The sequence below is a fragment of the Dipodomys merriami genome, unplaced genomic scaffold, assembly GCF_024711535.1.
Source record: "Dipodomys merriami isolate MVZ:Mamm:240054 unplaced genomic scaffold, mDipMer1.0.p SCAF_176, whole genome shotgun sequence".
NCBI classification, from domain to species: domain Eukaryota; kingdom Metazoa; phylum Chordata; class Mammalia; order Rodentia; family Heteromyidae; genus Dipodomys; species Dipodomys merriami.
In genome coordinates, this window is record NW_027203115.1 from 1,096,932 (window position 1) to 1,119,131 (window position 22,200).

The 22,200-nt window shown below is 42.8% G+C and overlaps 1 protein-coding gene across 3 annotated transcripts in view; it reads left to right on the forward strand.

The window, feature by feature from the left end:
- Positions 1-4,001: 4,001 nt before the first annotated feature.
- Positions 4,002-22,200, forward strand: part of Phlpp2 (PH domain and leucine rich repeat protein phosphatase 2) — a 63,594-nt gene continuing 45,395 nt past the window's right edge. For 2 of the 3 annotated variants that reach the window (XM_070026224.1, XM_070026226.1), the window contains exons 1-3: positions 4,050-4,173; positions 11,878-12,176; positions 19,684-19,820. In XM_070026224.1, the coding sequence (XP_069882325.1) occupies positions 4,075-4,173; positions 11,878-12,176; positions 19,684-19,820 (535 nt within the window). In that variant the 5' untranslated portion in view covers positions 4,050-4,074. Of the gene's footprint in view, positions 4,174-11,877; positions 12,177-19,683; positions 19,821-22,200 lie in introns of all 3 variants that reach the window. The other variant, XM_070026225.1, reaches the window with a different exon arrangement.

Below are 22,200 nucleotides of genomic sequence, written 5' to 3' on the forward strand. Positions count from 1 at the left end.
GAAATGCCCTTTGGCACTGTTTGATAAGTAACATTTCCATAAACATGTCTTCTATATGGCTTAGTTAAAATTCATCTGTTTCTAATGTTAAATTTAGTTGACACCTTCATCAACAGTGTAATTAGATGAAAATTAATAGCTGCAATGAAAAAGTTTAGCTAGTAAATAGGCACAAGATATTTACCTAACAGCAGAATGACTTGTGCCCAGGTTTGAACATTAATCCAGTAGGATCAAATTATTTGAATCTCACTTACAAGTGTTTTCCATGCTGTGATCTCCCTTCCCCCCATTGCCCTGTGTCTCCATATTTGGAAAAAAAAATGCTTAACGGGTTGGAGTGTAACTTAGTGGTAGAACATTGGTCTAACCTGTGTGAGGCCCTGGCTTTGAGCTCCATCCTACTAAAGGAAAAAGAAAACCAAATTTTGAAGCCAGGTAAATAATGTTTATTTGGACCCCAAATTAAAAAAAAAACTAATTTTGCTTAATGTTTGAAAGAATAGCAATGAATTTAGACCTCCAGGTGATTTTGTGAAGGAGTGGGGACTATATTTAAATAATTATGTCTCCGCGGCTCATCTGCTAAAGTCTGATAGACATGAATTTTCCATCTCCAGACTTTATTCCTATTTTGTAGTGAAGAGTAGGAAAACTCTTGTGTTTGTAGCAGCGAAAGGAGGGATTCTAAAGACTTCCACCTCTTGGCATGATCAAAACTGATTTTTATAATGATGAACCTGTGGTGAGGGCAGATGGGTTTTTGCACCAAAAAAATCCTGGAAGAATTTATTTTTAGGGTTAGTCTCAGCTGTTTACCATTTCCAGAAATTGTAGTTATATAACCCTTGGCATACATAGTGCACTTTGCCTTCAACTGGGGGAAAGCATGAATATGTGACCTTTGAGACAATATTCAATGTTAATGACAGTACATGATTTGAAAAGAAAACAACTGGTTATCACTACTGAGATTTTCCCACCTTGGATTGAATTTAAGACCTGTGTTTGTACTTGACACATGCTTCTAGTCCTTTTTTTGTTTAAGTTACTTTTTAGATAGGGTCTTAGGCCTTTTATTCTCGGCCTTAGACTGCAATCCCAGTCCTCCTGTGTTATACTTCCTGCATAGCTAGGATTACAGGTGTGCCTGCCACACTTGGTCTCCTGAACTTTTTGCTGGGCTGGCTTTGAACCATGATCCTTCAATCTCCATTTCCCAAGTAGCTCAAGCCACTGCACTCAGCCTCAATTTGAGTTTTATATAATAGGTACCTTTAAAAGTAGCATCATAAATGATCCCCTGAAACATTTGGCCTCATGACTTTTATATCCTCTTTTTAAGAGGTACCTTAACCAATATGAAGTGTTAAGTACATAATTTTCAGCAGATCACTTTAGTTAGCCTTCTACCATTGCTGTTGTCTAGCATAAAGTTGGTCCTGAGACAAAATCTTTCACTTTCTTGAGATTCATCAGTAAAGAACATCTTACTCATGAGATCTAAAGAAGGTAATGTATAATACCTCAAAAACAGATTTTTAGCTGTGTGCCCATGGCTCACGCCTGTAATCCTAGCTACTCAGGAGGCTGAGATCTGAGGATCGCGGTTCAAAAGCCAACCCCAACAGGAACATCCTGGAGACTCTTATCTCCAATAAAACCACCGGAAAACCAGAAGTGGTGCTGTGGCTGAAGTGGTAGAGTGCTAGCTTTGAGCTGAAGAGCTCAGGGACAGCACCCAGACCCAGAGTTCAAGCCTCATGACCAATCAAAAAAGAAAAATATTTATTCTAAATTCTTTTCCTTTCTATATGCCTGACTGCCCTTGGTCAGTTCTACTTTTGGCTCCATATTAGTAGTGCCTGTGCCATATACACCAATGTTCTTGATGGAAAAAACTACCCAGCAAGCTCTGAAATGGAAATCTTAACTACACTGAGTAGTTTTGAAAATAGTGTCAAAGTTGAATGAAAACTAGGTGGGCAATGTAAGACCTTTACACATGCTGGACTTGCAGAGGTAAGCTATTTTTCATTTATTAAAATGAGCCCAAGAAATAAAGATTAGTGGAGATTGGAATTTTGATCTATGCAACATAACATATAAAGGAAGAAAATAGTAAACCATACTTGTACAGAAGTATGTGAGATCTGAACCTTTGCCAAATTTTGTCTTGTCATGTAAAATATTTTCAAGTGGATAAGTATCTTCAGAGAAGGAGACAGCTTACTCTGTTAGATTTGAGACTCTTATTTTAGGCCTACAATGAATACATTCTAGATATATAGTTGGTTTGGACTAGCCAAGTGGAACCAATGGATAATTAGATGATACCATCTTAACCAATTATTAAAAGCTCAAGAAGATAGTTGCTTGAAGATTCAACACATGTGTATGAGTAAAAGAAACTATAAAAATTTGTAAGATCAGAGGGCTATGAAGTTTAGAGGAATGAGAACTTTTTGGAAAATTGGGAGAGGGATGAAATTTGGAGTTCGAGACTTGCTGTGGTACCAAGATTTTTTTTTTTTTTTTTTTTTTTTTTTGGTCGGTCGTGGGGCTTGAACTCTGGGCCTGGGCACTGTCCTTCAGCTCTTCAGCTCAAGGCGAGCGCTCTACCACTTGAGCTACAGCGCCACTTCCGGTTTTCTGGTGGTTTATTGGAGATAGGAGTCTCACGGTCTCTCCTGCCCGGGCTGGCTTTGAACCGCGATCCTCAGATCTCAGCCTCCTGAGTAGCTAGGATTACAGGCGTGAGCCACCAGCGCCCGGCTTGTGGTACCAAGATTTGATCTCAGGGTCCTGTGTTTGCTAGGCTTGCTTACAATCCTGCCACTCTACCTCTGGAGCCATGCATCCAACCTGACTTTTTGTCGGTTTTTTTTTTTTTTTTGGTTGGTCGTGGGGCTTGAACTCTGCCTGGGCCGCTGTCCCTCAGCTCTTCAGCTCAAAGCGAGCGCTCTACCACTTGAGCTGCAGCGCCACTTCTGGTTTGCTGGTGGATTTTTGGAGATAGGAGTCTCACGGGCTGGCTTTGAATCGTGATTCTCAGATCTCAGCCTCCTGAGTAGCTAGGATTACAGGCGTGAGCCACCAGCGCCTGGCTTGTCGGTTATTTTGGAGATGGATAGTCCCGCAGGTTTTTCTGCTAAGTCTGGCCTTGTGGCTGGGATTCCCCCCACCCTGGACTGAAATCTTCCAGGTTGCAGCTTCCCGAGTAGCTAGGATATGCACAAGGGTATAGATGTAATGACCAGTAGATCTGACGTGTAACATCAGGACTCCAAAACTGGCCCCCTGTCCACACAACTATCACCCCAAGAACTAAAAGGAAAACTTGTAGAATGACTTTTAGAATTCTTTTCCCCTGAATTAGCTTTGCAAATAATAAAATGGCTCACAGACCCTATTACTGCTTGAAGCCGAGAACAGGATTGTAATCGTTCCATATAAAGGGAGTAGAAGGGAATGGAGGTAAGGCTGGAGAGGAGGGTGAAGGGATGCTCTGTACAGGAGGTTGGTTCGAATTTGCACCTTCCAAAACAACAAAGGCCCTTACGAAGGGGAGCAATTCCCGATGGTGCATCCAACGGCTCTGCGCGTGGAGACAGTCAGGGTAAAGGTACTGGGAAGAGAAGTCGCCCAGCACTCAGCGGAGGACGCGTCCTGCCGCAATTGACAGGTACACACCTCACCGGCTCCGACCTCTGGCTGCTCCTTGGAGGGCGGGGACTGCAGCGAAACGCCCTTCCCTGCGCCCCCGGCGCCCCGCCCAAGGTGATTGGCAGCGGACGCCTCCCGCTGCGGTGCCGGAAACTCCGCCCGCCCAATTCTCCGCTGTCAGCCCGCCTGGATGCTGCTCGCCTGCGCCGTCCACGCCGCACCCGCAGCTACGCAGGTCCCGCGGGGCCGCGGCCCGGGGGCGCGTGCGGAGGGCGGGGTTACAGCCCTCGGGGGCGGTACGGGGCGGGGCCTATGGCGCACGGGGCGGGGCTCTCGCTGCTCGCGCGCGCCGCCGAGGCTCGCGCGCCGTCGCGCCGGCCGGGCGTCCCCGTACAGGCTTGGGCGCCGATGGGGGAGGTGGAGCCGGGCCCCCTGGGCCCGCTGGAGCCCCCGGAGCCTGTGGAAACCTCCGCTAACCGTCGGCCGGGAGGGATCCGGGTCCTGAAGGTGAGGAGACGGGCGAGCCAGCGGACGGGAGGAGAAGGAACGGGAAAGGGCCAAGGCCGCCCCCGCCCAAAAGCGGCGTTCGAGGCTGCCCGCGACCCCCGCCCCACGTCAGTCGCTCGGCTGCGCGGCTCGGCCTCTCCGCCCTGGGCGTGAAGCCCCGCGGTCCCTGCCGAGGCCTCCGCACCGCGCCCCTGCCGAGGCCTGAGCCGCCTCCGTCCCCACCGCTGCCCATCCCTGGCCGCGCGCCACCCGCCTGGCAGGCCCACGCCTCCGGGCCCCCGGGCGCCGCCGCCCACCGCCTTCACCACCTCGGGCCTCCCTCGCTGCCCTCGGCCGCGCCCGGGGCCCCAGGACCGGCCCTGGCGGGGGGGGGGGGGGGTCCGCGGCCGGCCTCTCCTGACGGGTGGGAGCCGGGCTTCAAGTACGCAGGGCTGTCCCCGGACACCTGAAGACATCACCCCAGCGGGAGGATGGCGGCGGTGATTGGCCCGGCGCCGCGGTGCGCGCGGGCTGCGCCGGCCCGAGCGGGCGCGCTCTGCCCTCGGGCTCTACTACCCAAGTTGCCACCCGACGCCCCGCCTGGAGGGGAGAATCCCGGGAGGAGCGGCTTCCCGGGGACTCGCTGGGCCCGTGGCAGCGGGGAGGAGGGGCTGGGCCAAAAGGGGCGTTCGGGCCCTCAATCCGGGGAGACGGTAATGGGGGAGCCGTTATGCAACAGGCAGCTTAGCGGGGCTTTTTGGCACGAATTGGGGGAGTGGGAGGATTTGAAAACAGATGCCGACAACGGGGGGGGGGGGCGGAGTGGAGCCTAAAAGGTGATGACAAGAAGTTTTAAATGCAGAAGGAATGCAGAAGATGGGCTGGGGATTGGCATGATGGTTAAGGGGAGGGCTTGTGGGTGGAATTCTAGCCTTTCAGATAGTTTCTCCGCCCCCGGCCCCCCCCCCCCACGATCAAATATGTAAACTAGGTGTCCTTCCTGAGGTGAAATGGAATTCCTTTAGACTTCTGCAAGACGAGTGGGCAGGATTTTAAAACTTGTGAAGGAAGAGAGGGAAGAAAAATGAGATTTGATATGTTTTAGAAGTAGTTTTACAAAACAGTAAAAATGTATGATGTTGAATATGTACCTGATAGTGGCAGAGATTGTTGTTGAGTAATATTTTCTTGTTATTAAGATTATTGGTAGGACGTCACAAAGATGGCAACAGTAAAAAAAAAAAAAAGGTAGATTTGATGGATTCATAAATCCATGAAACAGCATAAACCAGTACTCAGTGGAATGTAAAACAATGTTTTCTGTTACCTTCCAGTCTTACTGCAGTGACTTAAATTTAACTTTTCAGAGTTTGTCTCAGACCTCTTTTATAAACCCTAATACCTGTCTCTTGAAATTTGATTAATCATATTTTGGAATATAATTACTCCAGATCTTTTGGATATGTGATATGAAGAAAGTCATTCTGGAATCATACAGCATTTGCCTAATATGCACAAAACCCTAAGTCCACAACCCAGCAGTGTGTCAGTAATGGGGCTTGAACTTAGGGCCTGGACACTATCCCTGAGCTCATTTTGCTCAAGGTTAGCATTTTACCACTTTGAGCCACAGCTCCACTTCCTGTTTTCTGGTGGTTAATTGGAGATAAGAGTCTTATAGACTTCCTTTCCCCAGCTGGCTTTGAATCACCATTCTCAGATCTCAGCCTCCCGAGTAGCTAGGATTACAGGTATAAGCTTCCAGTACCTGGCTCTGGACTTTTTAAAAATAAATTTGTGTGTGTGTGTGTGTTGTTTTTGTGCGGTGAGGGAGTGATTTGTGAAAGAGAAGAAACAGATGAATAGCCTTTACTGAAGATAATCTTCTGGTTCCATGAGGTTCCAATTTTGGAACCATTAGAAAATTTCTTGTGATTTATTTTGATTCTAGTACTAAGTCCTGATGTGACAAGCTGTCTCTAAGGCCTTTCAACTTTTGTTTTACTGCATGTGTTAACACTTTAATCCTGGAAAGTATATGGAATGCTCTTGGAGAATAAGTTTTGTGTGCTCCTTGTAGAGATGTTCTCTTAACTAGCTCAGTGGTTGACTTTGTGTAAAGCAGAACTGGAAAAGAATACATAAATGAGTAGAAAACTTTCTGAACTGGAAAGAATAGTCAGAATTGTTCATACATTTTTCTCTTAAGACAGTTGGGAGTAGGGGTAGGAGATTTTTCCAAAAAATAAGGGTGTAGCTCTGGGCTGAGTGTAGCTCAGTAGTAGAGCTCATGCTTAGCATGTACAAGGTTCCAGTTTTAGTCCCTAGCACCAGAAAAGCCTTTTAAAAAATATAACTATTATATATATTAACCCATCACAAACACCATTACTTTTTTTTTTTTTTGTCGATTGTGGGGCTTGAACTCTGGGCCTGAGAGCTGTCCCTCAATTCTTCAGCTCAAGGCTAGCGCTCTACCACTTGAGTTACAGCACCACTTCCAGTTTTCTGGTAGTTTATTGGAGATAAGAGTTTCATGGAATTTCCTGCTGGGGCTGGCTTTGAACTTCTATCCTCAGATCTCAGCCTCCTGAGTAGCAAGGATTACAGGCGTGAGCCACCGGCGCCCGGCACCGGCTACACCATTACCATTAAATGATAAAGATCTTCATAAAAAAATCTCAATATAATTAAGCCAGTATAATTTAGACAGACTAGATCAAGGTTTGTTTATATGGGGTATTGAAATTTTTTACTCAAAATACGGCCCTCAGCTTAGTGTGATGGCATGTAACTGTAGTTCCAGCTTCTCAGGAGGCTGACAAAGGAGGCTCAGGAGTTCAAATCCAGCCTGGGTAACATGGCAAAACTGTTTTAAAACAAATTCCCAGCATAGTACGGTGGCTCAAGCTCGTAATCCTTAGCAGAGATGAAAAGATGGCCATTCAGAAAGCCAGTTCAGGCATAAAAGTCTGTGAGGGGCTGGGAATGTGGTAGAGTGCTTGCCTAGCATGCATGAAACCCTGGGTTCAATTTCTCAGTACCAAATAAACAGGAAAGGCCAGAAGTGGGGCTGTGGCTCAAGTGGTAAAGCGCTAGCCTTGAGCACATAAAGGCTGAAGGACAGTGCCCAGGCCCTGAGTTCAAGCTCCAGGACTGGGATGGAAAAAAAAAGTCTGTGAGATTCCATCTCAACCATAGGCTGGGCATAGTGGTACACATGAATTATCCTTGTTTCAGAGGAAGCACATTGGCTGGGCCCTGTGGCGTGTGCCTATCATCCCCACCAACAGCAAGAAGAACAAATAGAAGAATCACAGCCCAAGCAGCCTAAGCATAACAAAAAATGACTAAAGTAAAAATGGACTGGAAGGGTGGCTTAAGTGTATAGTGGCTAACTCCTTGTAAGTTCAATCACCAGTGCTGCCAAAATAAAAAGAAAACTTCCAAAATGTATTTAGCAAAGTGCTGAAATGTAAGTTGGTAGTTTCTTCAGATATTTCCATAGCTTTGAGGTTACAGCCCTTTTAAAAAATTTTGCTTAATCTGTAGAAGATATAAAGTTGTAATTAATCAGTGAATGCTACGGAACTTTTTTTTTTTTTGTCTGTTGTGGGGCCTGAACTCTGGGCTTGGGCCCTGTTCCTGAGTCTCTTTGTGCTCAAGGCTAGTGCTCTACCACTTGAACCACAGTTTCACTACTATATTTTTCTGAGTAGTTTGTTGGAGATAAGAGTCTCACAGACTTTTCTGTCTGGGCTGGCAGAGTCTCAGATCTCAGCCTCCTAAGTAGCTAGAATTACAGTCTTGAGTCACTCACATCTGACACCTTGTCTGTAATTTTAAGAGTTAAAAATAAAACTGAGCATGACGCTTATGGCTCACACCTGTAATCTTAGTTTCTCAGGAGATTGAGATCTGAGGATCATGGTTCAAAGCCAGCCTGGGCAGGAAAGTCCCTGAGACTCTTATCTCCAATTAACTACCAGAAAACTGGAAGTGGTGCTGTGGCTCAAGTGGTAGAGCGCTCACCTTGAGCTGAAGAGCTGAGGGACAGGCCCAGGCCTAGAGTTCAAGCCCCACGACTGACCAAAAACAACAACAACAAAAAACTGAGCAGAGTGTGAGTGACTCATGCTTATAACCCTAGAAACTCAAGAGGCTGAGATCTGAGGATTGTGGTTCGAAGCCAGGAGCCAGAAAGTCTGTGAGACTCTTACATTCAATTGACAACCATAAAGCCAGAAATGGAACTGTGGCTCAAGTGGTAAGAGTGCTGGCCTTGAACAAAAAAAGCTCAAGGGCAGCTCTCAGGCCCTGAGTTCAAGTCCTAGGACACACACACACACACACACACACACACACACACACACACACACACACACACACACACACACACACACACACACACACACACACACACACACACACACACACACACACACACACACACACACACACACACACACACACACACACACACACACACGTAAAACTAGTAGTATACTCTTTATGGCTTACTCTAAAAAGTTTTGCTCTCTAGAAAGATCTTTAAATAATAAATATTCTCTTTATTTGTTTGTTTAATATGATATAATTAAAGTTGTATTTCCTTTTAGATAAGTTTGTGATAACAGCTTTTACTTAAGAGTAAGAAGAAAATAAAGTGGCCTCAATCTAGCAGCTCCATGTGGAATACAAATTCTAGAAACAGAAAGCAGTTCAGAGGACTGTCATCTGCAGTACTGGCTGCAGACCTTTCTAATAGTTACCTGATGTGTTGGGCAGTAGAGCAAGACATTCCTGAGAAGAAGGAAGAACCAAGTAATTCAGCAGTGGCTAATAATAGCTGAACAGCCTATGCAGATTGTTGCTTTGCTTTGTTTATTCTCCAGATCTTAAAAATGTCCATTAATAAGGTTCTGGAGAACAGAATCTACTAAGGTGATAGCTCAGCAGTTTTTCTCCATAGGGTAGAGCCTATCTTGAGGTAACTGACAACCAACAACATATGTTTTCATAGTGTGAAATTTCTTAAGGAATTTATAGTCTTAAATAAGTATGTATGTACATTTACAAAGGACTTGTTAAAAGTTCTCACTGAAGGAAAAAAAATCAAATATGAATTAATGAGGTCTTTTGACTTTAATTGTGAAGGTCAGCAAACTATTAGTGGACTGGAGAAAATTTGTTTTCAAGACATACTTTGGTGGTTGGGTGGAATAATGTCTGCTTAGTGTTTTTTCTCCACGGAATACAGAATAGGGAGCTTTTTTTTTTTTTTTTTTTAGAATAAAGATTACCATATAGAATACTGGTCAGATGAACCAGTTAATCTTTCTAAAAGATTGAAAAATGAGAGCTATTCAGAAATAGCCAGTGATTTTAACTATTTAATGGTTAAACATTACTTAGTGGAGCTGGGCATGGATGGCTCATACCTGTAATCTTAGCTGCTCAGAAGGCTGAGATCTGAGGATCATGGTTCAAAGCATCCCAGGCAGGAAAGCCTATGAGATTCTTATCTTAAGTTAATCACCAAAAAGCTGGAAATAGAGCTGTGGTTCAAGTGGTAGAGTGCTAGTTTTGAACAAAAAAGATCAGGGACAGCAGCCGGTCCTCAAGTTCAAGCCCAGGACCAGCATATACACAGACACACACAAATGACTTAGTGGTATAATATGATGGCCCTTGAGTTCCCTTCCCTTCTCTTTCTTCTCTCTTGCCAGTCCTGGGGCTTGAGCCTCTTTTGCTCAAGGCTAGTACTTTACCACTGAGCCACAGTCCCACTTCCAAGAGCAGCTTTAGATAGTTGTCCCCTGCTACTTGGTAGATTTTCACTTATGGCGGGGAATGTAACTCCCACAATAGGTGAGGGGTAACTATTTTTTTTTTCTTTTTTTGGGGGGGGGTCCTGTTGTGGGGCCTGAACTCTGGGCCTGGGCACTGTCCCTTAGCTCTTAGCTCAAGTCTAGCGCACTATCACTTGAACCATAGCATCACTTGCGGCTTTTTTTTTCTGCTTATGTGGTGCTGAGGAATCGAACCCAGGGCCTCATGCATGCAAGGCAAGTGCTCTACCCCTGAGCCACCTTCCCAGCCCGAGGGGTAACTATTTACTTTTTTTCTTTTTTTAAACCTGCAATACAATGAAGCCACCTCGATAAGTGCACCTTGAAATAGCAAGGGGGATAAGAGTCTCATGGGACTTTCCTGCCCCCGGCTGGCTTTGAACTGTGATCTTCAGATCTCAGCTTCCTGATGGCTAGAAATACAGGCATGAGCCACTGTTGCTTAGCTTGTGCTCATGTCTGTAATCCTAGCTACTCAGGAGGCTGAGATCTGAAGATCGTGGTTCAAAGCCAGTCTGGGCAGGAAAGTCCGTGAGACCCTTATCTCCAATAAACCACTAGAAAACCGGAAGTGGCGCTGTGGTTCAAGTGGTAGCATTAAAGGCATGCATCACTTTGCCCACTGGGCTAAAAATTTAATATATTAAAGCAGTTGTTTTTACTTTGAGATTGCTTTACTTCACAATATGTATCTGAACTTCACATAACCTTGGGTATAAAGTGGAAAAGTAATTTTTGAGACATACTAGGAATAGAAAGAATATTTGGGCAATATTGCATCAACACTGTATCTGCTTATTTGGACTATGAGGTAAAAGGTTAAGACCTTAGGAAAACTTACAAATTTGTATGAAAACACAGCGTTTTTATTGAAGGGCTGTTTCTGTCAATGAAGCATTGGAAACAAACTGTCATCAATGGGAGAATGGCTAAGTTGTGGTGTGTTCTTATGCATGAGCTGCTCTATTTACATAGATATATATTTCTAAGCCAATGTTAAGGTTTAGATAAAGTTTTAAAAGAGGTAAAATGCTATTGTAAAGACTTTATGAGCTGGGGAAGTGGCGCTATAGCTCAAGTGGTAGAGCGCTCGCCTTGAGCTGAAGAGCTGAGGGACAACGCCCAGGCCCAGAGTTCAAGCCCCACGACCGACCAAAAAAAAAAAAAAAGAAAGAAAGAAAGACTTTATGAGCTGGGCACTAGTCAGGAGATTGAGATCTAAGGATCATGGTTTGAAGCCAGCTGGGCAGAAATGCTCATGAAACTCTTTATTTCCAGTTTCCTAGTATAAAACTGAAACTGGAGGTATAGCTCAAGTGGCAGCATGCTAGCCTTGAGCAAAAAAGCTAAGGGACAACACCCAGGCCCTGAATACAAGTGCGCCCATGCACACATACACACATTTATTTATGGTATACATATATGGCAAACATAAAAAAATCCACAAAATACTAAATACCAAGTACAGTACTATGTTGTTTTCCTGGAGAGAGAGGAAGTGGAGATTTTGGTGTGGTACCAGGTAGCCTTGGCTGTAAATGTAGGAATTACACAAACATAGAGAATGTTCTTTGGAATAATGATCTGAACTAAATAGGGAAAATACTGAAAAAAAATTCTACAAGTTGGGTAATAGGTATGTAAGTCTTTTGTTGCTCCTGACACTGTTCTGAAAACAGAAAAAAAGAGGATCAGAGTTGATGATGACTAGAGGTATGAACAGTAAGGAAAGCTATCTGGGCTGAGAATGAGAATGGCAAACCTAGGAGATCTGGTGGCAGGAGGAGGAGTGTTTGGGCAGAGGTGGTGAATATAAAATGTAGAGGTGGGATGAAACATTCTAATTATTTCTTTCTCTTGGTAATTTTTGTAGAGAAATATGAAACGTAATGGGAGCAGAAATTGTTTAAATAGAAGAAGTAGGTTTGGTTCTCGAGAAAGAGACTGGCTGAAAGAAGATGTGAAGAGAGGCTGTGTTTACCTTTATGGAGCGGATACCACCACTGCCACCGCAACTACTACCACCTCTTCCTCCTCTTCTACTTCCTCTTCTTCCTCTTTCTCCTCAGACTTACATCTTGTCCTTTGCACAGTAGAGACACCAGCATCAGAAATATGTGCTGGAGAGGGAAGAGAAAGTCTTTACTTACAGCTTCACGGAGACTTGGTTAGGTAAGTTTTGGTATGGATTTTTCCTTTTTTTTCTTTTAAAATGGAGTCTCTCTCTATATTCCAGACTGGCCTCTTACTCAGTTTCCCAAGTGGTAGGATTATAGGTGTGTGCCAGCATGCCCAGCTAAGGTTTGAATTTTACCATGCTAAATCTGCTTCACTGTCAGTAACATACATTCTGCTTGGAAATAAATTTTAAAGTTTTTTTTTTTTTTTTGTCGGTCATGGGTCTTCAACTCTGGGCCTGGGTGCTGTCCCTGAGCTCTTCAGCTCAAGGCTAGTGCTTTACCACTTGATCCACAGTGCCACTTCTGCTTTTCTGGTGGTTAATTGGAGATAAGAGTTTCATGGACATTCCTGCCCAGGCTGGCTTTGAACTGTGATCCTCAGATCTCAGCTTTCTGAGTAGATAGGATTACAGGAGTTAGCTACTGGAGCCCAGGTAGATTTTAAGTTTTTAATCATATGGAAACTGATGTTGATTACAGAGTCACTAGACGAGAAAAAATTTCTCTTGAAATGTTGATTTTATGACTGTTAAATTGAAAATTTGTCATGAAGGAAAATTTGTTATTTTATTTGGAATACATCATAGGTTAGATAGTTAAACTTAAAAAAATTTTAAAGGTTGTTTTTTTGGATAAGTGTAAATAGAGTGAGATTGAGATGTACTAAAAGATATAGAGTAAGAAGCAGAACCTTATGTGTTGCCTACTCCTCAGCTACATAGACAATTTTTTTTGGCCAGTCCTGGGGCTTAAACTCTGGGCCTGGGTGCTGTCCCTGAGCTTCTTTTGCTCAAGGCTAGAACTTTACCACCTGAGCCACAGAGCCATTTCCAACTTTTTCTGAGTAGTTTATTGGAGATAAACATCTCACAGACTTTTCTTGCCAAGCTGGCTTTGAACTGTGATCCTCAGATCTCAGCCTCTTGAATAGCTAGGATTACAGGCTTGAGCCACTGGAGAACCCAGACCTTTTTAAAAAGGCACTTATTACCAGTTTCTTATGCAAGGTGGGTATAGTCTGTGCTATGAAGCATATCTGTGCTCATGTTGAAGTCTGCTTCTGTATGTGAAATTAAAAAAAATGTTATATATAACATTGTTGATCTAAAGCTCTTATTTTTTCTATATTAATATTTTATATTTGTCATTTGTTAAATGCCTATAATATTTTATTTTATCAGTCTGCCATAATTTAGCCAATCTCTTATTACAAGCATTCAACCTGTTACTAAATTTTTTTGTTTCTTTGTTAACTATTATTACAAAGATGATGTATAAAGGGGTTACAGTCATATAAGTCAGGTAATGAGTACATTTCTTTTTGGACAATGTCTCTCCTTCCCTCTTTTCCAGTTTTTCATTACCAAATTTTAGCTAGTACCAACACTGCTACAGTGAATGTCCTTATACCTGTGATAGCCCTTATATGTGGGAGTCTATGTTTAACATAAACTTCCAGAAGTGAAAGTGCCGAAGTGTCAAAGGTTATGGCCTATTGTAAGTTTGCCCCCTGCAGATTTATAGTTCCATTCAAAATATAACAGTGTACACATTTTCCCTTACTTTCTCCAACACATTTTTTTTTTTTTTTTTGGTCAGTTGTGAGGCCTGAACTTTGGTCCTGGGCGCTGTCCCTCAGCTCTTCAGCTCAAGGCTAGCTCTCTACCACTTGAGCCACAGTGCCACTTCTGGATTTTTCTGCTTTTGTGGTGCTGAGGAATCGAACCCAGGGCCTCATGCATGCAAGGCAAGCACTCTTTTTTTTTTTGGGTCCGGTTGTGGGGCCTGAACTCTAGGCCTGGGTGCTGTCCCTCAGCTCTTCTTCAGCTCAAGGCTAGCGCTCTACCACTTGAGCCACAGCGCCACTTCTGGCTTTTTTCTTTTTGCTTATGTGGTGCTGAGGAATCGAACCCAGGGCCTCAGGCATGCAAAGGCAAGCGCTCTACCACTGAGCCACCTTCCCAGCCCAAGGCAAGCACTCTTAACACTGAGCCACCTGCCCAGCCCTCTCCAAAACATTTTAAGCATTACATTTTATATGTAAATAAATAAATATATTCATGCTTGAGCACATCCTGTTTGTAAATAGCAGTGATCATTAGCAATTTTTATGTTATTGATTTCTTTATTCATGATAGACAAGTGCTTTACTACTGAACTAAACCTTCAGCCCCTGATGACAGTTTTAAAATAAGAGATCCCTAGAGTCAGTGTTCTAAAGACAATCATTTTTCTGTTTGGTTGTTTTAATGTTTTTTGTTTATGTTTTTTTTGTCAGTTGTGGGGCTTGAACTCTGGGCCTGGGCGATGTCCTTCAGCTCTTCAGCTCAAGGCTAGCACTCTACCACTTGAACTACAGCACCACTTCTGGCTTTTTCTGTTTATGTGGTGCTGAGGAACTGAACCCAGGGCCTCATGCATGCAAGGCAAGCACTCTACCACTGAGCCACCTTCCCAGCCCTTTAACCTTTTTTTTTTTGGTAAGTCGTGGGGCTTGAACTCTGGGCCTGAGCGCTGTCCCTGCGCTCTTCCACTCAAGGCGAGTGCTCTACCGCTTGAGCCACAGCTCACTTCCGGTTTTCTCGTGGTTTATTGGAGATAAGAGTCTTACCGGCTTTCCTGCCTGGGCTGGCTTTGAACGGAGATCCTCAGATTAGAGGCCTGAGCCACAGGCACCTGGCCCTTTAACTTTTTTTTTTTTTTCCTTTAACTTTTTTTTGATCAGTGAAGTTGAGCATGTTTCCATAGGCTTAAAAGCCATTCATTTTTAAAGTTTTTATATATAAGCATGAAGAAAATCTCATAGTTGTCTCATGATGCAAAAGAACTCTTTGATTCAACTTTAAAATTCAAGATACTAGCCGCACCGGTGGCTCACTCCTGTAATCCTAGCTACTCAAGAGGCTGAGATCTGAGGATCGCGGTTCAAAGCCAGCCCAGGCAGGAAACTTCGTGAGACTCTTATCGCCAATAAACCACTAGAAAACCAGAAGTGGCGCTGTGGCTCAAGCGGTAAAGCGCTCACCTTGAGCTGAAGAGGGCAGGGACAGCGCCCAACAGAGTTCAAGCCCCATGACTGACAAAAAAAAAAAAAAAAATTCAAGATCCTTTTATGATAAAAGATCTGAAGTAACTAGGAACAGAAGGAATGTATCACAACAAATTAAAGGGTATACATGACAAACCTGTAGCCAATATCTTATTAAATGAGGAAAAATTTACTCTTGTAATCCATCTACTCAGGAGATCTTAGGATCATGGTTCAAAGCCAGGCTGGACAGGAAAGCCTGTGGGATTCTTTTTTTTTTTTGGCGGGGGGGGGTGGGGGGGGGATTCTTATCTACAATTAATCACCAAAAAGCCAGCAGAGGAGCTGTGGCTCAAGTGATAGAGTGCTAGCCTTGAACACAAAAGCTCAGGAACAGCTCCCAGGCTCTGAGTTCAAGCCCCAGGACTGGTACAAGAAAAATATTGGTTATTTGAATTAGATGCCAAATAAGAGCTTTTTAAATGACTAACCATTATTTTTTGTTCTGCCTGTTTACTATAATACTGAAATGTCTTGAAACAGAATTCAGAGCTGTAGATTCAATCCTGTTAAGTGAGAAGTGAAGTTCCCAATTACACCTTGAAAGTGTGGTAATAATAGTAACACCTTTTGCTGAGCTGAAAATTAATGTAATTTTCAAGGTGTAAACTGAGGTTTCCTGTGTATTCTTTTTTGAATTTGGACTAAATCCTAAAAAAGTAGATTAGCATTTGAATGTTTTCCTTGTTCTCTACATTTCCTAAATCCATTTGTTCAATAAAAGGATCAGACTGAGTGATCCTTAGGCTTTTCTAAATCTTAACACTGATTCTGATCTAATTTTATCAGGTGGAAAGTCTTGACCTAGATTGTAGCTAGTAGTGATTGATTGCATTCACGTATTTAAGCACATGACTTACTCATTTGTTTACTAATGTGTGCATGTACAAAGATCTTAGACGTGCTGGTGAAACTCCCCCTGGAATTGTTGTGCTCTTACTAGTGCAATTAGGTAAGAATTCAGATGTGAAATAGTTTATCATGAGAATCTAATCTACACTTAAATTGGAAAGTATGTTTCTTTTTACCCCTGTATCCTTGATAATTTATAATGAAATAGTTCTTTGAAGACATAATTGACTAAAAATAATGGAAACATCGAACTGTGATTTGACTGTGTACGTTTTAGTTGTTACAGAAGGAGCTTATGTTAACTAAATAACTAAGGAGGATGGTGATAGGTTCCAACTAAGATGAGTGATTGCTCGTTCTAGCCAGTGTGCTTAGTGTTATATGTCCATTTTCATCTTTAACCTCTGTAAGAACTACAAAGGAGGTAGCTTCATTCCTTTCAGATAAGGAAGACAGGCTTTGTTAGAGGTCCAGAAATCTGCTCATGATCAGGCAGGTACTGTGAGGCAGTTGGAATGCCTAACATTCAAGGCAGAACTTTTTCCTTCCTTTTGAGTAAAGGCTCTGCAGGAAAAGAGCTGCCACAGCAGTCTTCTTACTCGGTTTTACAGCTAACTTATGACTATTTCCATATCTTCTTTAGATCTTTTGCTCAGCTGTTAATACTGGAGTTCAGCCTCTGGTTATCTAATCAGAGGAGTAAGTACTTTCTTTAGAATAGCTTTTTATAAGGTAGTTGGCCCTCTAGGCATGATCATTTTGAGAACCTTTTTTGCTAATTACTTGAAGTATAAAGTATTCATTGAAGAAATTTTGGAAAATGAAAAGATATAAAAAGAAACTATCCAAATGTCAATAATCTTGTGAGGTAAGCTATCTCTATTTTATAGATGTGGAAAGTGAGGTTAAGAGGGTTAAATATCAACCTAAGAGTTAAAGCTAGGCATTGGTTGGCGTGATGGCACCAGATGATGATGGCACGCATCCTTGAAGATTTTCTTTTCTCCAGATCTTTCACACATACACTTAATAATTACACATTTGGGCTTTTATCATGTATTAAACTTTATATCCTCCTGTTTTTCTCTTATGTATGTTTTTGGTAAAAAATTAGATGGTAGCAACTGTGTGATAGATTGTCTTTCTTGGTCTCCTATTCTGTCCTTTTGGTCTTTCTATCTATTATCAGCATGTTTTTGTTACTGTGCTCTGTAATATAATTGAAATTTACAACATTGTGATACCTCTAACATTGCACTTTTTGGTCAAGATTACTTTTGCTCTATGGAGCCTTTTGTGCTTCCATATGAGTCTTTTAATTGACTTGTTTATTTCTGTGACGAATGACATGGGGTTGTAACTACATCATATGTTATAAAATGAATTGCCCTTTGATTCATGGTCATGTATCTGCTATTAGTCATCAAAATGACTAAGATTTCTGAGTGTTTGATAGCCATCTTTTAAGATAAAGTGAGAACTAATAGGGTGTTTGTAAAAGAACACTTGTGGGATTTGGATCCTGAGTTCTAATCTTTCCGTCATTAACTTGCTTGGTGACGTCTTAAAATTAACAGAAAAAAAAACACTTTTAGCCACTGTGCATAGGTATGATTCCAGCTACTTTAAAGCCAGAGATCAGGAGGATCATGATTTGAGGTCAGCTGGAGTAATAATCATGACTCCATCTCATCCATGATCCCTCTCATCTCATCCAACTGGGCATAATGGTTTGGGCCTGTGATCTTAGCTTGGCAGGATGCACAAATAAAAGGATCATAGTCCCAAACTGGCCCTGGACAAAAGTGAAAGACCCTATTAAAAATAAAATAGCCAGGCGCTTGTGGCTCACACACGGAATCCTAGCTACTCAGGAGGCTGAGATCAAGGTTCAAAGCCAGTCCAGGCAGGAAAGTCTGTGAGACTCTTATCTCCAATTAACCTCTTGAAAACCAGAAGTGGTGCTGTGGTGTGATAGAGTGCTCTCCTTGAGCTGAAGAGCTGGACAGTGCCCAGGCCCATTGAGTTTCTACAGAATTGTGTGTGTGCGTGTGTACGTGCGGGGGCGCCAGTGTGCACATGCAGGCTGCTACTTGGGCTTGAACTCAGGACCTGGGCTCTGTCCCTGAGCCTCTTTGCTCAAGGATAGCCCTTTACCATTTGAACCACAGTGCCACTTCTGGCTTTTTCTGAGTAGTTTATTCGAGATAAGAGTCTCCTGGACTTCACTGCCCGGGCTGGCTTCAAACTGTGATCCTCAGTTCTCAGCCTCCTGAGTAACTAGGATTACAAGCGTGAACCACCAATATCTAGTTCATATAGAGCTTTAAATTGGAATTCTATTACAAAAGCATGACCAGTTGAATTATTGCCCATGTGATTGAGCCCCGATGTGTCCCCATGTCTCACCCACCCATGTCAGGCTGGTCCAAAATTCTTGCTGATGGTGGTCTTTCTGGTGTCTAGGTCTCAGCCTACATCACCTTGTCTCTTAGCATAAATTCAGGGGGTGGGTCTTTGAATAACAAAGGTACTTCTATTTAGCATTTAGAGTTTTATTTCCCAGGAGCCAGAGACAAAGTCCAGTTATACTTTTTATTATACAACAGTGGTGCATAAAAAAATGTTGTTTCTGCCAGGTCCTAGTGGCTCAAAACCACTCAAAAACCAGAAGTAGCACTGTGGCTCAAGTGGTAGAGCACTCACCTTGAGCAAAAGAGCTCAGGGACAGTGCCCATGCCCCGAGTTCAAACCCCATGACCAACCATTCTTTTGAATGATGGTGTATTATATGTGATGGAATATAGTAATCTAGAAACATGACTTTTTAGGTTCCATGGTATGAGTGTGTGTGTGTGTGTGTGTGTGTGTGTGTGTGTGTGTGTGTGTGTGTGTGTGTGTGTGTGTGTGTGTGTGTGTGTGTGTGTGTGTAATGCTCTGAGCTCTCTTCTGAATGAATTATTTCAGCAATAAAAGATTGATTTTGTAATGATACAAACACTAGTTTGAGTACTACTCATAAGACTCTCTGAACCTCATTTTCTGTGCTGGGGATTAAGCCTTTTTTTTTTTTTTTTGGTCAGTCACGGAGCTTGAACTCTGGGCTTGGGCGCTGTCCCTGCACTCTTCAGCTCAAGGCGAGTGCTCTACAGCTTGAACTACAGAGCCACTTCATGGGGATTAAGCCTTGAGAAATGCTATATCAAGTAGCTTATCACTGAGTTATATAGTCCCAGTTCAATTTTCTTTTTTTTTTCTTTTTTTTATTGTAAAGATACTATACAGTTACATGAGTGAGGTAATGAGTACACTTCCTCTTGAGCATTGTTACCCCCTCCATTGTTTTCCCCCTACCATCCCCTCCCTCCCTTCCCCAGGTTCCAGTTCAATTTTCTTAATGAATATAAAGAGACCCTGAGATCCCAAAAGTTTGGTAGTTGTATAATATGCTATTGGAGAAGATCTTTATTTTGAAATAAAAACTAAGAGTATATTTATTGAAAGATATATAAAATTAAAAGCAGTTTTATTAAATATTTTTTCTTTTGAATTGTGGAAGCAGGAAACTGGAACCTACTGAGCGACCTCTTCAGATTGTTTATGACTACTTATCTAGGCTGGGATTTGATGATCCTGTGCGCATACAGGAGGAGGCTACAAATCCTGACCTCAGCTGTATGATTCGATTTTATGGTGGTAAGCATTTATCAATGGCTTTGTGAATATCTTCACTACTTTTAAGTTGATTATTTATGTTTCCACCTACCCTCAGGTTTTTTTCCTTGAAATTCTGGGTTTTAAACAGGGCCTTGTACTCTTGCTAGGCAGGTGCTTTACTTGTAGAACTATGTCCCCAGCCCTTCCTTCAAGTTTTTTCCCTGTCCTGAGGCTTGAACTCAGGGCCTAGGTGCTGTCCCTAAGCCTGTTTGTACTCAAGACTATCTTTCTACTTGAGCCACAGAGTCACTTCTGGCTTTTTTGGAGGTAAGAGTCTCAGAGGAACTTTTCTGCTCTTTCTGGCGATCTTCAGATCTCAGGCTCCTGAGTAGCCAGGATTCCAGGTGTGAGCCACTGGTGCCTGGCTCCTTCAACTTTCCAAATTGTGCTTAATGTCATAGACCTAGTAAGACAGTACTATTTGACACCTTATAGTTTTAAATTAATATGACACTTACTAAAGGATTAAAATATTAACATATGTAGGCATAACCATGTGTTAAGATTCCTTGTTCTTATTTCCTAAATTATTGACTTAGTCCATTAGTTTATTTAGTGCCAGTCCTAGAGCTTGAACTTGGGGTCTGGGCACTGTCCCTGACCTTTTTTTGGTCAAGGTTTGTACTCTGCACTTCATTATGTATACATTTCCATAGGGCTGCAGGGCAGCTAGCTATCCCCAGGGATTGGAACTCCCCCTTCCCCCAACACACACATGGATGTCTTAGTGAGAGAGAGGAATGGTAACTAGACTCTAACCTTTCAAGGGAGGCATATCAGAAAATGTGTGGACACATTAAAAACCATCACAAAAAGGTATGCTTCCTTCTTATCTTGCTCAAATTCTGAATCTAGAGACAAAATATTTTTGAAGTATTCTCTTACAAGTAAATAGCTTTAGGGCTGGGAAGGTGGCTCAGTATGTATGAGGCCCTGGGTTCAATTGCTCAGCACCACATAAGCAGAAAAAGGCGGAAATGGGCTGGGAAGGTGATTCAGTGGTTGAGTACTTGACTTGTATGCATGCCCTGGGTTCGATTCCTCAGCACCACATAAGCAGAAAAAAAAAGCTGGAAATGGTGCTGTGGCTCAAGTGGTAGAGTGCTAGCCTTGAGGTGAAGAGCTGAGGGACAGTGCCCAGGCCCAGAGTTCAGGCTGTAAGACCACCACCACCACCAACATAAGAAGTAAATAGCTTCGTTTTTTGTTTTTTCTGTCGGTCCTGGGGCTTGAATTCTGGGCCTGGGTGCTGTTCATCCCTGCGCTCTTCAGAAGTAAATAGCTTCGTAATGAGCGTTAGACTCCTTGGTTATTGCCTGGGGCCTTGAGTGTGCTATCAGTTTAACTTTCATTGGTGCATTGTGATATCAGTGAGCCAGAGGAAGATGAATCTAGTAGCTAGGTAGATAATGCAGGGATGAATTAAAGGGCATCTGAATTAGGGAATAGGAAACAGTCTTTTCTGTAAGAGACTCTCCAAAAGAATAATCAGGAAGTTAATGGTTGTCAGAAACAGAAAGTGGAGGAAGAGAACCAAGAGTAGAAGCAGACTCTGATTGTGAGACTGGGTGGCTTCAGGAGATATAAGAAGGAGCTGATTTGTAGGGATGGTGATGGCTTAATTTTAAGTAACAGTGAACACCCATTTGGGGATGTCCAGCAGGTAGGTATAAACTACCTGTAGCTATAGACCTAGAGATTCAGAAATACAGACTTGGTAGAACCAACCACCTTAAGAAAGGTAGACTTTAGGGGCTGGGAAGGTGGCTCAGCGGTAGAGCTCTTGCCTTGCATGCATGAGGCCCTGGGTTCGATTCCTCAGCACCACATAAGCAAAAAGAAAAAAGCCAGAAGTGGCGCTGTGGCTCAAGTGGTAGAGTGCTAGCCTTGAGCTGAAGAGCTGAGGGACAGGGCCCAGGCCCAGAGTTCAGGCCCCACGACCAGACCCCCCCCCACCAAAAAAAACCAACAACAACAAAAAAGAAAGGTAGACTTTAGAATATAAGTTGAAGGGTTGCTTACAGTATGAGGAGAAATGCTATCTAATAAGTCTGATGTTGACATATGGGATTTTATTAAGTAATATAATTTTGAGGTTTTGAAGTAGTCTCAGTCATTTCTGTATATTCCATTAGGGAAACACCTAGTTAAGTGGGCAAAGTGATGTGGATATTACACTATCAATCCTGTGTGAACATCTACAATGTACTCTGGTTTTTCAACTCAGTTTACTGTTTGCATATCTCATATTCCTGTTGCTCCTTTCATTTTGTGAATGGTACTTGTCTGTTTCTGGAAGTACTTTTACCAAGAACTTGTATCTCTATCTGTACCAATGTATTTTTTTACTGTATCTCAG